The sequence below is a fragment of the Entelurus aequoreus genome, linkage group LG17, assembly GCF_033978785.1.
Source record: "Entelurus aequoreus isolate RoL-2023_Sb linkage group LG17, RoL_Eaeq_v1.1, whole genome shotgun sequence".
NCBI lineage: Eukaryota > Metazoa > Chordata > Actinopteri > Syngnathiformes > Syngnathidae > Entelurus > Entelurus aequoreus.
Window position 1 is genome coordinate 15,588,265 of NC_084747.1, and position 15,978 is coordinate 15,604,242.

At 38.2% G+C, this 15,978-nt stretch overlaps 1 protein-coding gene across 1 annotated transcript in view; it reads left to right on the forward strand.

Annotated features, from left to right (window-relative positions):
* The window catches only part of LOC133632460 (gastrula zinc finger protein XlCGF57.1-like), a 21,241-nt gene extending 10,791 nt beyond the window's left edge, over positions 1–10,450 (forward strand). The window contains exon 2 of the mRNA XM_062024878.1: positions 7,498–10,450. Coding sequence (XP_061880862.1) covers positions 7,498–8,867 — 1,370 coding nt within the window. The 3' untranslated portion in view covers positions 8,868–10,450. The remainder of the gene's footprint in view (positions 1–7,497) is intronic.
* The last annotated feature ends 5,528 nt before the right edge of the window (positions 10,451–15,978 follow it).

Sequence of the window (15,978 nt, forward strand, 5' to 3'; positions counted from 1 at the left end):
CACTAAATATATCCTGTGGTGTACCTCAGGGATCAATATTAGGACCTAAATTATTCAATCTCTATATAAATGACATTTGTAAAGTTACAAAAGATTTAAAGTTAGTATTATTTGCGGATGATACAACAGCGTTTTGTTCAGGAGAGAACACACAGGAGATAATACAAATAATAACAGAAGAAATTAACAAATTAAAAAGATGGTTTGACAAAAACAGACTATCGTTGAATCTTAGTAAAACTAAAATAATGCTATTTGGTAATAGTAGAAGAGAAAGTCAAACACAAATACAAATAGACGGAATAGAAATTGAAAGAGTAAATGAAACCAAATTTCTAGGTATAATGATTGATGATAAATTGAACTGGAAATCTCACGGAAAAAATATACAACATAAAGTAGCAAGAAACACGTCAATAATGAATAAAGCAAAACATGTTCTAGACAAAAAATCACTTCATAGTCTATACTGCTCACTAGTGTTACCATATCTGAGCTACTGTGTAGAAATATGGGGAAATAATTACAAAAGTACACTTCATTCATTAACGGTGTTACAAAAAAGATCAGTTAGAATAATACATCATGTTGGATATAGAGAACATACAAACCCTTTATTTATTGAATCAAAGATACTGAAATTCCATGACATAGTGAATTTGCAAACAGCTAAAATTATACACAAAGCAAACTATAACCTGCTACCCAAGAATATACAACAATTCTTCTCAACAAAAGAGGAGAAATATAATCTTAGAGAAAAATTTAATTTAAAACATTTGTACGCACGTACAACACTTAAGACCTTCAGTATATCAGTATGTGGAATTAAATTATGGAATGGATTAAGCAAAGCAATCAAACAATGTACTAATATGATCCACTTCAAGAAACTCTTCAAACTTAAAGTGTTTACAAAGTACAAAGAAGAAGAACCATGACAAACATTTTCAATTTATTTCATCCATTCATTCATTCATTCTTAAAGTAATCTTACTTATCTCATCATATGAAATATGACTTTCTTCACCAATTATTATTATTAAATTCTTACTATTATTTATTTATTTATTTTTATTGTGATTACCTATGGAGTTTATTGTGAATAAATTGAGAACAGGAAGTGAATAAAAAAGTTTCAGCAACTGTTATGTAAAGAAAAGGGGTAGGATTAAATAAGCTCTGCTTCTTCCTACTCCTTTTCGAACATGTTGAAAAGAGAAACTGGAAATTGTGATGTCTCATTTTGTATGCTTGCATGTTCGAAATAAACTCAAACTCTAACTCTAACTCTAAATAAGAAAAATTCATTTGGGTAGGCCTTTAAACTCGATATTCGATATATTTTCCGGTGAAAGTATACATATAAAGATACCGTATTTTTTGGACTATAAGTCGCAGTTTTTTTCATAGTTTGCGACTTATACTCAGGAGCGACTTATGTGTGAAATGATTAACACATTACCATAAAATATTAAATAATATTATTTAGCTCATTCACGTAAGAGACTAGACGTATAAATACTGCATATACATTTGATACATCTCTGTACAGAACCAAACGCTCCATACCAAAAGTTACAAATGAATTTACCATTACACCTAGTAACGAAAGGGGTCTCAATACTTGCGATATATAGTGACAACAGTCGCTAAAGGCCTACTGAAATGAATTTTTTAAATTTAAATAGGGATAGCAGATCCATTCTATGTGTCATACTTGATCATTTCGCGATATTGCCATATTTTTGCTGAAAGGATTTAGTAGAGAACATCGACGATAAAGTTCGCAACTTTTGGTCTCTGATAAAAAAAAGCCTTGCCCCTACCGGAAGTTGCGTGACGACACCGGAGGAAGGGCTGCTCACATTTTCCTATTGTTTACACCAGCGGTGAAGGAAATTCGGACCGAGAAAGTGACGATTACCCCATTAATTTGAGCGAGGATGAAAGATTCGTGGATGAGGAACGTGAGAGTGAAGGATTAGAGTGCAGTGCAGGACGTATCTTTTTTCGCTCTGACCGTAACTTAGGTACAAGCTGGCTCATTGAATTCCACACTTTCTCCTTTTTCTATTGTGGATCACGGATTTGTATTTTAAACCACCTCAGATACTATATCCTCTTGAAAATGAGAGTCGAGAACGCGAAATGGACATTCACAGTGACTTTTATCTCCACGACAATACATCGGTGAAGCACTTTAGCTACTGAGCTAACGTGATAGCATCTGGCTTTACTGCATATAGAAACAAAACAAATAAGTCCCTGACTGGAAGGATAGACAGAAGATCAACAATACTACCAAACTCTGGACATGTAACTACACGGTTAATGCTTTCCAGCTTGGCGAAGCTTAGCAATGCTGTTGCTAACGACGCCATTGAAGCTAACTTAGCTACAGAGAGCTCGACAGGGCTATGCTAAAAACATTAGCTCTGCACCTACGCCAGCTCTCATCTGCTCATCACGACCCGTGCTCACCTGCGTTCCAGCGATCGACGGTACGACAAAGGACTTCACCCGATCACAGATGCGGTTGGCGGCCCGGAGACGGAGGAAGTCAAGGTGAGGTCGTTCGCCTAGCGCGTCTGCTATCCTCAAAGACCTCCTGGTTGTGTTGCTGTAGTCCGCCGCTAATACACCGATCCCACCTACAACTTTCTTCTTTGCAGTCTCCATTGTTCATTAAACAAATTGCAAAAGATTCACCAACACAGATGTCCAGAATACTGTGGAATTTTGAGATGAAAACAGAGCTTTTTGTATTGGATTCAATGGGCTCCGAATACTTCCGCTTCAACCGTTGACGTCACGCCCAAACGTCATCATATCGAAATGTTTTCAGCCGTAAGTTTGCCGGGAAATTTATAATTGCACTTTATAAGTTAACCCGGCCGTATTGGCATGTGTTGCAATGTTAAGATTTCATCATTGATATATAAACTATCAGACTGCGTGGTCGGTAGTAGTGGCTTTCAGTAGGCCTTTAAGTTAGCTACATTTTCTTATTCTCTGGCAGACCAGGGCCCTCGTGTAGCAAGCTTGCGTACATACAAAAACCTGGCGTACGACTTATTTCACAGCAAAGATGAGATGTACCGAGTCTGACGTTGATGTGCGCTGCCTCACTGCAACGCCGTAGCTGCCGCACGCACATTTCTACAGGCTGTGGATACTTTAGTGACACTCAGAGGGGATGCTGGGTAACAGTTCACATAGAAAAGTGCCAATTTTTACTCAGACTGATTGATGTGCTCATCAGAGACAGACATAAGTACAGACATAGGAAAAGGGGCACATAGTGTCACATTTACATTGTAACACGGAAGTATAAATAAAATACAGTATTAAAGCATACCAGTGTTTCCCACACATTCATTTATTTGTGGCGGCCCGCCACGAAAGAATTAAGGCCGCAACAAAAATGTTTTATTTTTATTTATTTATTTTTTTGTCCTGTCCAGCTTCTCAGGCAAATCATATAGTTGATGTAGATGCCCATATCGGCTGTTCAGATTTACTTTACAAAAGAGAAGTGTAGGATCAAGATTTTTGGAGCTCTTTGTTCAGTGGATCAGATGTTTGATGAAGCTCTGTGTCTATCTACCACCACTACTGTTTTCTGTTTATTTGTTACTGACTGTGGCAGGACACCTCTGCCTCTGTTTCACTTTATGTTGCTGGTAAATAATATGGTTGTAGTTGTAGGCTAAAGTTAAATGATTTAGTATGCACTAATAAAAGGGGCAGAGCTTTAAGAGACATTTTAGCTTTTATATTTTTATAAGATATGTTTTTTGTAAGAACCACAATTAATAAATATATTTCAGTGAATAACTTATTGTTCAAATCTGTATATAAATATGTACATAAAGTGTTGTAATTATATTGTAAAATGGATGGATGGATGGATGGACGTTTAAAACAAAACTGTTATTATTAATTAGTAAGTATAAATTTTTTGAGCCTTTTTAGAGAAAATCATATTGTAGTAAATTATGCAAATTACTCGATGATGTGACCACGCCCATAGCCACGCCCCCAACGCCACAGGTATCTTGGCAGTTTATGGGAAACACTGCATACCTTAAAAGAACTGCAGAATATATCACCTACAATACTACAATGTAACAAATAAATAAAAAAGGATAAAACAAGAAATAAAAACAACCAAAATATCCTGTCTAACTGGATTTGAACACCAGGGAGTACAAATATGTTTTTAGCCTAGATTTAAATTGGCTCAGAGACTGGGAGGACCTAACACAGACCTGGGCAAAATAGGGCCCAGTAAGATTTTTAATCCGGCCCGCTGGACGTTCTACATAATACTTTTTTAGACCTTTAACATCAAAACTGTAGCTGCCATTATGATGTGCAGTGCTGTTTTTAAATTACCGTACGTCTTGAACTATAGGAAGTATTTCAATGGTCGAAATCTGCGCTTTTGTTTGTTATAGGAGTTATTACGGTAATCTACGTCACAGCAGCTCAGACGTGGAACAAAGCAGAGTGGGCGGGGTTTGTTTTCAGAGCAGCCAACCCCGAAAAGCGTGTGTCAGAAACAGATGCGGAAGCCGATTTTTACGTGATAATATATCATATTGTAGGTGTTTATTACACTTTGCATTCGTATTTTGCTGTTTGTTACATTTTTGGTGTGTTTTGCTTGATTGTAAAAGATACAAAACTATCGAGGAGCTGGTCTGAGAAGTAAAAGAGGAGCGACGTTCATATGTTGTTAATATTCAGTGTTTTATTGTTCATAGTTAATATTGTAAATCCCACTTTCTTTATTTGCATGTACATTTTGGGTGTCCCATTCAGTAAAAAAACTGTAAAATTCCATTCTGTTTTTTTGAGGTGGTCTGTCATAACGTTTTTTGATTTTTGGTATTAGTGTTCCTGAAAAAAAGGGACCCAAACACGCATAATGTATAGCAGATTTTTACAGCTAAATGTGTACATATAATTTATACACACATACACCTTGCCCCCCCTGCCTCCCCATACAAATTTTTCTCTCAATGTGGCCACCGAGTCAAAATATTTGCCAAGATCTGACCTAATAGATAATGGAAGGTTGTTCCACAGTCTGGGCCCTGCCACTGAGAAGGCGCTATCTCAGTGGCTGGTGAGAAGTACTGATGTATAAAAGTAATCAAAGAATGTAAATAATAATTTACCATTTGAAAGTGTTGTTTGGTAAATGTTAACTTGAAAACAAACGAATGTGGTTTTTGTCAGGTTCAAACACTGATGACATCTATTAAACAAGACAAGAAGCAAAGAATTAAACAGAGACAGAATAAAATTTGGCTCAATTTGAGGAGAGACGCTTGGACATCTGTACCCTTGCACAGTGTCATCACGCTCTGCCAAAAGATTGCACGCCTCCTTCTTTTATTTGGACCTTCCCTGACCACATGGCCATAGCTGTTTCTAAAGGGCGAGGGTCGTAAGCAGTTCACAGAAAAGGTCGTAAACAGTTCACAGAAAAGGTCGGATCAAAAAAGAGGTCGTAAAAGAGTTCAAAAAGAGGTCCGTAAAACGGTTTAAAAAGAGGTTTGTAAAACAGTTCAAAAAGAGGTTTGTAAAACAGTTGAAAAAGGAGGTTCAAAAAGAGGTCGTCTGGAACTTGAGCAGATCCTGCCTTCTCTCCGCTTTGTAGTCCTTGGGTTAAAACTAGAGATGTCCGATAATATCGGCAGCCCGATATTATCGGCCGATAAATGCTTTAAAAATCTAATATCGGAAATGATCGGTATAGTTTTTTTTATTATCTGTATCGTTTTTTTGTTGGTTTTTTTGTTGTTGTTTTTTATTAAATCAACATAAAAAACACAAGATAAACTTACAATTAGTGCACCAACCAAAAAAAAACTCCCTCACACTCATTCACACAAAAGGGTTGTTTCTTTCTGTTATTAATATTCTGGTTCCTACATTATATATCAATATATATCAATACAGTCTGCAAGGGATACAGTCCGTAAGCACACATGATTGTGCGTGCTGCTGGTCCACTAATAGTACTAACCTCTAACAGTTCATTTTACTAATTTTCACTAATTATTAGTTTCTATGCAACTGTTTTTATATTGTTTTACTTTCTTTTTTATTCAAGAAAATGTTTTTAATTTATTTATTTTATTTTATTTTATAATTTTTTTTTAAAAGGACCTTATCTTCACCATACCTGGTTGTCCAAATCAAGCATAATAATGTGTTAATTCCACGACTGTATATATCGGTATCGGTAAATATTGGTATCGGTTGATATCGGTATCGGTGATTAAGAGTTGGACAATATCGGAATATCGGATATCGGCAAAAAGCCATTATCGGATATCCCTAGTTAAAACAATATCTTTCTGTTGATTACAATACATGAAAGAAAACAGAACACCTTCATGTTGCTTCCCCCCCTACACAGTGGAGTTTTTTACAAGCATTCTTCTTGGTAGGTTCAAAGACAGCTTTTGCTTCTCACCGGGCACTCAATGTAACACAACGTTTTTGTGATAACTTAGAAACAATTATTCTAACAGTGTTCAGTACACCACTTATACTTTACTCCAGAATAAAGTTTGATGACAAGCAAAATCATACTTGCCAACCCTCCCGTTTTTAGCGGGAGAATCCCGGTATTCAGCGCCTCTCCCGACAACCTCCCGGCAGAGATTTTCTCCCGACAAACTCCCGGTATTCAGCCGGAGCTGGAGGCCACGCCCTCTCCAGCTCAATGCGGACCTGAGACTGAGTGGGGACAGCCTGTTCTCACGTCCGCTTTCCCACAATATAAACAGCTTGCCTGCCCAATGACGTCATAACATCTAGGGCTTTTAGAGAGTAGAGTGCACAACTGCGCACACAACAAGGAGACGAAGCAGAAGAACGAGGAAATTACAGACATGGCGGCGCCGTCGACGAGCAAGATGAAGAAATACGCTTGCAAGTTCCAAAGCGAATGGAAACAAGAATTTCAGTTCACCCAGGACAGTTCGAAGGGGAAGGTGTATGTTGCCTGTAAATTTTGTAGAACAGACTTCTCCATTGAACACGGTGGCCGAAATGATATACTCATCATGAACGGAGAAGTTAAACAGGACAATACTGCCATCTAATGGATAGCCACCGGAACACTGAAATTCAAGTATTTGTTTTATTTATATAAAATAAGTATATATATATATATATATATATATATATATATATATATATATATATATATATATATATATATATATATATATATATATATATATATATATATATATATATATATATATATATATATATAGCGCTAGAATTAACTGAAAGTCAAGTATTTCATACATATATATATATATACATATATATATATATATATATATATATATATATATATATATATATATATATATATATATATATATATATATATATATGAAATACTCGAGTTGGTGAATTCTAGCTGTAAATAACCACGCTAGTTGTCTTTTTGTCTTGCAGACGTCCAGCAGGGGGGGAGCTCCGTTTTGAAGCAGGAGGATCCACAGCCTTGCCACGTTAAAGAGGAAGAAGATGAACTCGGAATCACCGGGGAAGGTCTTCGGTTTGAGCAGGTTGATCACGCTGTGGTCTCTGTGAAGGTTGAAGACCATGAATACAAACAACCTGAGCTTCATCACAGTCCAAGTGAGGAGAACAGCTGGCCGGAGCCTCCGAGCAGCAGCTCAGTACAACACATGAAAACAGAAGCTAATGAAGACACCCAAAAACCTTTGAGCAGAGATACAGACTCTGAAGGTCTTACTGACAACAAGGACTCTAAATGCTCTAAAGGGACGTTAGTTAAAACCTGTTTTACCTGCTCCATTTGTGCTCGTCGCTATTCTTATGAGAGCCATTTGACTCGACACATGCGTACGCACACCAGAGAAAAACCTTTTAGTTGCACCGTTTGCAGTAAAGAATTCTCTCAAAAAGGCAACATGGTAGCACACATGACGACGCACACCGAAGAGAAACCCTTCGGTTGTTCAGTTTGTGGCGAAAAATTCTCTCGAAAGTATTCCAGGGTAACGCACATGAGGACACACGCGGAGGAGAAACCTTTTATTTGCTCAACGTGCGGCAAGGGTTACACTGTCAAGTCGTCTTTGGTTGCGCACCAAAGAACGCACACTGGGGAAACCCCCGTAAGTTGTTCAGTTTGCGGTAAAGGATTCTCTCAAAAGGAAGGCGTGGTGAGACACATGAGAACACACACAGGGGAAAAACCTTTCAGTTGCTCAATTTGCGGCAAAAGTTTTTCCCGAAAGACTATAAAGGTGTTACACATGAGAAAACACACCGGTGAAAATCTCTTTGATTGCTCAGTGTGTGGTGACAGATTCGCCTGCAAGGATGTGTTAAACGTACACATGAGGACGCACACGGGGGAGAAGCCTTTTAGCTGCTCGATATGTTGCAAACGTTTTGCTACAAAGGGCGTTTTAATTTCTCACCAACAAACACACACCACCAAAAAAAACCTCAGTTGCTCAGTTTGTGGGAAAAGTTTCTCTCAAAAGGCAAACGTCGTATTACACATGAGAACACACACCGGAGAAAAACCTTTTAGCTGTGCGGTTTGTGGGAAGCGATTCTCCCAAAAGTCACACATGCTGTCACACGCGCCAACACACACGAAGGACAAATCTTATATTTGCAAGGTTTGTGGCGAAAAGTTCGCTTACAAGACAACCTTGGACGTGCACATGAGAACACACGGAGGGAAAAAACCTTTTAACTGCACCGTTTGTGGTAAAAACTATGTCCACAGGCACACTTTAAAGGCACACATGCGGACACACGATGGAGAACAGACAGTTTCCTAAACATTTATAAGAGAAAGTGGTCCTATCTTACTGTAATACAACCAAAGTAAGAACTGGAACTGTAATCCTGCAACATTATAAGTGGCGTTGAGTCAAATACAGAGTGTAGGCTTTCTAATTTAATAAAACGCGAGCTATTTAAAAAAAATTTAAACAATGAGACTACTATTTTAAAGAAAGGGTGTCTAAAGTGTGGCCCGGGGGCAATTTGGTAAAAAAAATTTAACAGCCTGCAGAACCTTCTGAAAATACTGCAAAACATATATAATACGAGACCAAACAGGTGAAATGTAACGAGAAAAAGTTGCAATGTTGACTCATGTAACATAAAGCTGCCATGCTTTTTTTCTTTACAGCTGCATGACATTACTTAAGAAAAAGAATGATTCAAAAGCAATGTTGTTATTAATTATTGACCTATTTAAGGCTCCCATTGCTTCACATCCAATATTCCAATTAGAAATATTTTTTTGAAGGAAATAGTGCACATTTTGTGTATTTGCCATATAAAAAACTGACTTTTCTTTGAACAAAAAGGGCATCAATCAGACAAACAAAACATTAAAAATATGTATTTTTTTAAATACATAATCGACAGATAGATCTGAAGTTGATTTTGAGATTTAAAAAAAAATTAAGTATTTTTAACATTTATGAGTGGTGCCCTTTTGGCTCCCCAATAATTTTTGTGGGATTTTTTTTTTTTTAAGAACTGTCATTGCTCAAAAAATTATAATTAATTAATTTAAATGGTGTTATGAATTATTGACCTACATAGGGCTTCTATTACTTCATATCAAATATTCCCCTGTGAACTTTTAGGGGGCAAGATATTGTATATTTTGTGTTTTTGCCATTAAAAACAGAGTTTTCTTGGACTAAAACAGCATCACATATTAAAACTAACATCTAACATTATATTGACGGATGAAGTTGATCTAGACCAGGGGTGTCAAACCAATTTTAGCTCAGGGGCCGCATGGAGGAAGATCTGTGCACACGCGGGCCGGACTATTAAAATCACGGCATTAAAACTAAAAAATAAAGACAACTTCAGATTGTTTTCTTCGTCTTAATTTGGCCAAAAATAGATCAAACACATTCTGAAAATATTACAATAAAAATATAGAAAAAAATACCGGCAGCGGTAAAGTTTACATCCATGAAGGAAAGAAGAAAGTGAATGTTTATAATTGAATACATTTACATATACATAAAAATGTGGGGTTTTTTGTATTTTTTTTTTTGTTGATGAATTAAGTAACGTTCATGACAACCTTTTTCCAAAACACGATATAGACTGTGAGATATAACAGGATAATGCATACATTTATCATTTGTTTTCAAAACGGTTACAAAAAAAAGTGGGACCCCAAAAATGTACTGTGGGACCCCATTTTTATGACTTGATGGGGTCCCTAGGACCCCATTTTGAATATTCCTAGCGCCAACACTGATATTAATCAAATATAGATATAGATCATTCATTCGCGGGCCGGATCTGGCCCACAGGCCTTGACTTTGACACCCTTGATCTAGACTATAGATTTAAGCGTTGAATAATGATACATTAGTATGTGTGTGTGTGTATATATATATATATATATATATATATATATATATATATATATATAAAATAAAATAAAAAATTACAATAAATTTATATATATATATATATATATATATATATATATATATATATATATATATATATATAAATTTATTGTAATTTTTTTTTAATTTTTTAATTTTATTTTATATATACATATATATATAATTTATTTTTATTTTTAAATTGTATTATATATATATAATTGAAATAAATATATTTGTAGAAACATTTTCATGACTGAGACCAACATTTGAGAGGAAAGGTTACAAGATAATCCATGTACTGTATTGATTTAGAAAATGAAAAGTATGGTTCCCCTAAGTGGAAAATGTTTGGACACCCCTGAATTCTGCTATAGCCTAAGAGCACGGACAGCGAGCGTTGTATTGTTGCTTGAGTCAGCAGACTTTGTAAATATATCCTATGTATTGTATACATTGTGGTTTGTCATTTGATTGTGATTTTACTTGTTAGAGGAAACTTTGAATACACATGTAATAATCTTATTAAATGTTATTACTTGGTGGTCTGGCAGGGTTTTGTTTTTTTAATGGGGTGACTTGTTTACCCCTTTTCCTGTAAATTAATGGATGTTCTGATCTTGGTGGTTGCAAAACAAATGTATTTCGGGTACTTTGTGTGCATGTAAAACACTACTTCTCATCATCCTGCAAGACTGAACCTGACCGCAAAATGTATGTTTATTTGTGTACGTTTAGCAATACGTATTTATGTACATATTTTGGGGGGGTCACATGAAAATGAAAGCGACTAAAATGTGAACATCCTGTAACCAGATATAAAATAATTACTGTAAATGAGCTGTTCTGCCCTGTTGTGTTACTGTGCAAACTGGTTGTATTCATTCCAATAATTAATTGTAACATATTGGATTAAATTAGGGGTCATTGCATCATATACACCCGAACATACTTTCATTTTAAAACAAGCAACATGAGCAAAAAGAAAATTGTGGTGAAAAAAAAATCACATGCAGGATTAAGAAAACATTTTTATATATTCAATCATAGTAAAAAGTATATATAATGTTATTGGTTAGTACTCCATCCAGTGTACTTCCAAGTAACAATCAAAGTTTATTTATATAGCCCTAAATCACAAGTGTCTCAAAGGGCTGCACAAGCCACAACGACATCCTTGGTTCAGATCCCACAAAAGGGCAAGGAAAAACTCACAACCCAGTGGGATGTAAATGTGAATGACTATGAGAAACCTTGGAGAGGACCGCAGATGTGGGTGACCCCCCTCTAGGGGAGACCGGATGCAATGGACGTCGAGTGGGTCTAGCATAATATTGTGAAAGTCCAGTCCATAGTGGATCTAACATAATAGTGAGAGTCCAGTCCATAGTGGATCTAACATAATAGTGAGAGTCCAGTCCATAATGGATCTAACATAATAGTGAGAGTCCAGTCCATAGTGGGGCCAGCAGGAGACCATCCCGAGCTGAGACGGGTCAGCAGCGCAGAGATGTCCCCAACCGATGCACAGGCGAGCGGTCCACCCCGGGTCCCGACTCTGGACAGCCAGAACTTTATCCATGGCCACCGGACCTGTGCCCCCCCCCTCCTAAAGGGAGAGGGGGGCATAGGAGAAAAGAAAAGAAACGGCAGATCAACTGGTCTAAAAAGGGGGTCTATTTAAAGGCTAGAGTATACAAATGAGTTTTAAGATGGGACTTAAATGCTTCTACTAGTACTTTTACTGCTCCACCTTCTCAATTGGCACTGCTTCAATTGTCACTAGGCTGACGTTGGCTTCCGATTCGAATGGTGGGCGATACGGTTAGTCGACACCAGAATGATACTTTTTACTTGAAATGTTATAATTGAATAATGTTGATGTATTTCTGGTCTTGTCATCCTCGTCTAAAAGAGACGTCGGAGACGCTTTACCGAACCAAAAGTTGCTTTACTACAAGCGAGCGTCATTAAACAGGTCTGGAGTACCCGGAGGAACTTGGGTGAACAAAAATGAAGGACTCCTAACTGGAGAAGCCAAACCATCAGTTTTTATATTCCTCCTTTCTGTCTCTGGGTGTGTGTGCTAAGTCAGGAGAGCGCATCCTGACCATAAAAGGAGATGTTCGTGTGTAAGTGTCTGGAAAACAACTGCTTTAAGTCATAACTCAAATGTTGGCGTTGAGCTAGACAGGTAGTCTTTTCTCAAGGATTTGGTTATCACTTTTGCATTCCGAAGTCCCATTTAGAGCCTCTTTTCCTACGAGAAGTGATCCAATCCACCTGCGAATGTCAAACTAAGGGGCCTTATCTTATTATGTGCTCAAACTAAAATACCACTGTTTACTTAAACTTGGTGGTTTGCGTTCTCCAAGATGAATATGAACATTCACCATATGTAGAACATAATATGAGTGAATTAATTCACTTCACTGTTAACAATGTAACAAAAATATGAATGAATGTGTAAACAACCTTAATGTTTCTGGTTTGTAAACCTTCAAAGAGGACATACAGCCCTCGCAAAAATGACTAATGATCTATTGCTAACGATGGATTCTGATGCGTCATCTATGTTGCTGCTTCTTGATCTTAGCGCCGCTTTCGATACAGTCGATCATAATATTTTATTAGAGCGTATCAAAACACGTATTGGTATGTCAGACTTAGCCTTGTTTTGGTTTAACTCTTATCTTACTGACAGGATGCAGTGCGTCTCCCATAACAATGTGACCTCGGACTATGTCAAGGTAATGTGCGGAGTTCCCCAGGGTTCGGTTCTTGGCCCTGCACTCTTTAGTATTTACATGCTGCCGCTGGGTAACATCATACGCAAATACGGTGTTAGCTTTCACTGTTATGCTGATGACACCCAACTCTACATGCCCCTAAAGCTGACCAACACGCCGGATTGTAGTCAGCTGGAGGCGTGTCTTAATGAAATTAAACAATGGATGTCCGCTAACTTTTTGCAACTCAACGCTAAGAAAACGGAAATGCTGATTATCGGTCCTGCTAGACACCAACATCTATTTAATAATACCACCTTAACATTTGACAACCAAACAATTACACAAGGCGACTCGGTAAAGAATCTGGGTATTATCTTCCACCCAACTCTCTCGTTTGAGTCACACATTAAGAGTGTTACTAAAATGGCCTTCTTTCATCTCCGTAATATCGCTAAAATTCGTTCCATCTTGTCCACTAGCGACGCTGAGATCATTATTCATGCGTTCGTTACGTCTCGTCTCGATTACTGTAACGTATTATTTTCGGATCTCCCTATGTCTAGCATTAAAAGATTACAGATGGTACAAAATGCGGCTGCTAGACTTTTGACAAAAACAAGAAAGTTTGATCATATTACGCCTATACTAGCTCACCTGCACTGGCTTCCTGTGCACTTAAGATGCGACTTTAAGGTTTTACTACTTATGTATAAAATACTACACGGTTTAGCTCCAGCCTATCTGGCCGATTGTATTGTACCATATGTCCCGACAAGAAATCTGCGTTCAAAGAACTCCGGCTTATTAGTGATTCCCAGAGCCAAAAAAAAGTCTGCGGGCTATAGAGCGTTTTCTATTCGGGCTCCAGTACTCTGGAATGCCCTAACAGTTAGAGATGCTACCTCAGTAGAAGCATTTAAGTCCCATCTTAAAACTCATTTGTATACTCTAGCCTTTAAATAGACCCCCCTTTTTAGACCAGTTGATCTGCCGTTTCTTTTCTTCTCTCCTCTTCTCCCCTGTCCCTTGGGAGGGGGAGTTGCATAGGTCCGGTGGCTATGGATGAAGTGCTGGCTGTCCAGAGCCGGGACCCCGGGTGGACCACTAGCCTGTACATCGGTTGGGGACATCTCTGCGCTGCTGACCCGTCTCCGCTCGGGACGGTTTCCTGCTGGCCCCGCTATGGACTGGACTCTCGCTGATGTATTGGATCCACTGTGGACTGGACTTTCACAATTTCACAATATTATGTCAGACCCACTCGACATCCATTGCTTTCGGTCTCCCCTAGAGGGGGGGGGGTTACCCACATATGCGGTCCTCTCCAAGGTTTCTCATAGTCATTCACATTGACGTCCCACTGGGGTGAGTTTTTCCTTGCCCGTATGTGGGCTCTGTACCGAGGATGTCGTTGTGGCTTGTGCAGCCCTTTGAGACACTTGTGATTTAGGGCTATATAAATAAACATTGATTGATTGATTGATTGATATGATGAATGTCGTCTTTTCTGAATTTGACCAATGTCAAATGTTGTAACTGTCATGATCATGACTTTCTGTTTGTTTTGGACTCCTTTAGTTCCTGTTTGTGCATCTCCTGAGTTTAGTCAACATGGTTACTTATGATTTTCACCTGCTTCTGTTGTCCGGGACACTCACCTGTTTGTAATCAAGAGACATTATTTAAGCCAGCCTTTGCTGATCACTCGTCCTGGCTTCTTTGTTTTGCTTCACACTGCTGTTACGAACGTTTTTTGCTTGCCTCCTAGCTCATGCTAGTCGAGCTTCAAGTGCTATCGGCACCTTGTTCCATCGGTTGTTTTCTGTTTTGTACCTGTATTTGGTCAAGATTAAATCATGTTCCTACCTGCAAGTCCTGTGCGGAGTCGTCCGTTTGCATCCCGGGAAAACGAACCGCGCAGTAAGCCGCAACAAAACCGTGACAGTAACAGTGTTGGAGACTCCTAACAAACAATACCAAAGCGTCAAATCAGAAGGTTCATGCATTTTGGCGTAAGCTTGCATGCAGTTTTGGATGCCTCCTTTCGCTGGGTTTTGCAGCCTGGCTACGTCGTGTCCTCACCGCGAGGTGCACGTTCTTATTTAGACATTAGATAGGGATGTAACGACAAATGGTATTAACGATAACCGCGGTAAAACTCTTGACGGTTAGTACCACCGGCTATGACGGGGAAAAAAGTACGCTAAACTATTATCGTTTTAAAATTTTGGCATGTGCATAACACCGACTTGCCGTAAATGCTGCTGTTGCAAAAGCGGCTGTTTTTTTATGCAGAGTCTGAATCGATCGGCGAGTGTGTGTAAGCGTACCCATTGTTGTGACCGGGTGAATCTATATATTTGTTTATGAAGTTCATTTTCGACCGTGTCTGGGGGAGAAAAAAAAATGTAAATGGTAAAAAGTTTATATTTGCATAGCGCTTTTCTACCTTCAAGGTACTCAAAGCGCTTTGACACTATTTCCACATTCACCCATTCACACACACACACATTCACACAGTGATGGCAGGAGCTGCCCTAACCACGACCCATCAGGAGCAAGGGTGAAGTGTCTTGCTCAAGGACACAACAGGCGTGACTAGGATGGCGGACTTACATGACTAGGTTGCTCTACAAACCGAGCCACGCCATCCCCCAAGATATATGTTTAAAAATACATTAAAAAAAACTAAATACTTTTGGAGAAGGTGGTGTGTGGTTTATTTTGCAATCAGGGAATGTCTCTATAATCCAACGTCTTACAGACAGACTCATAAAAATGGATTA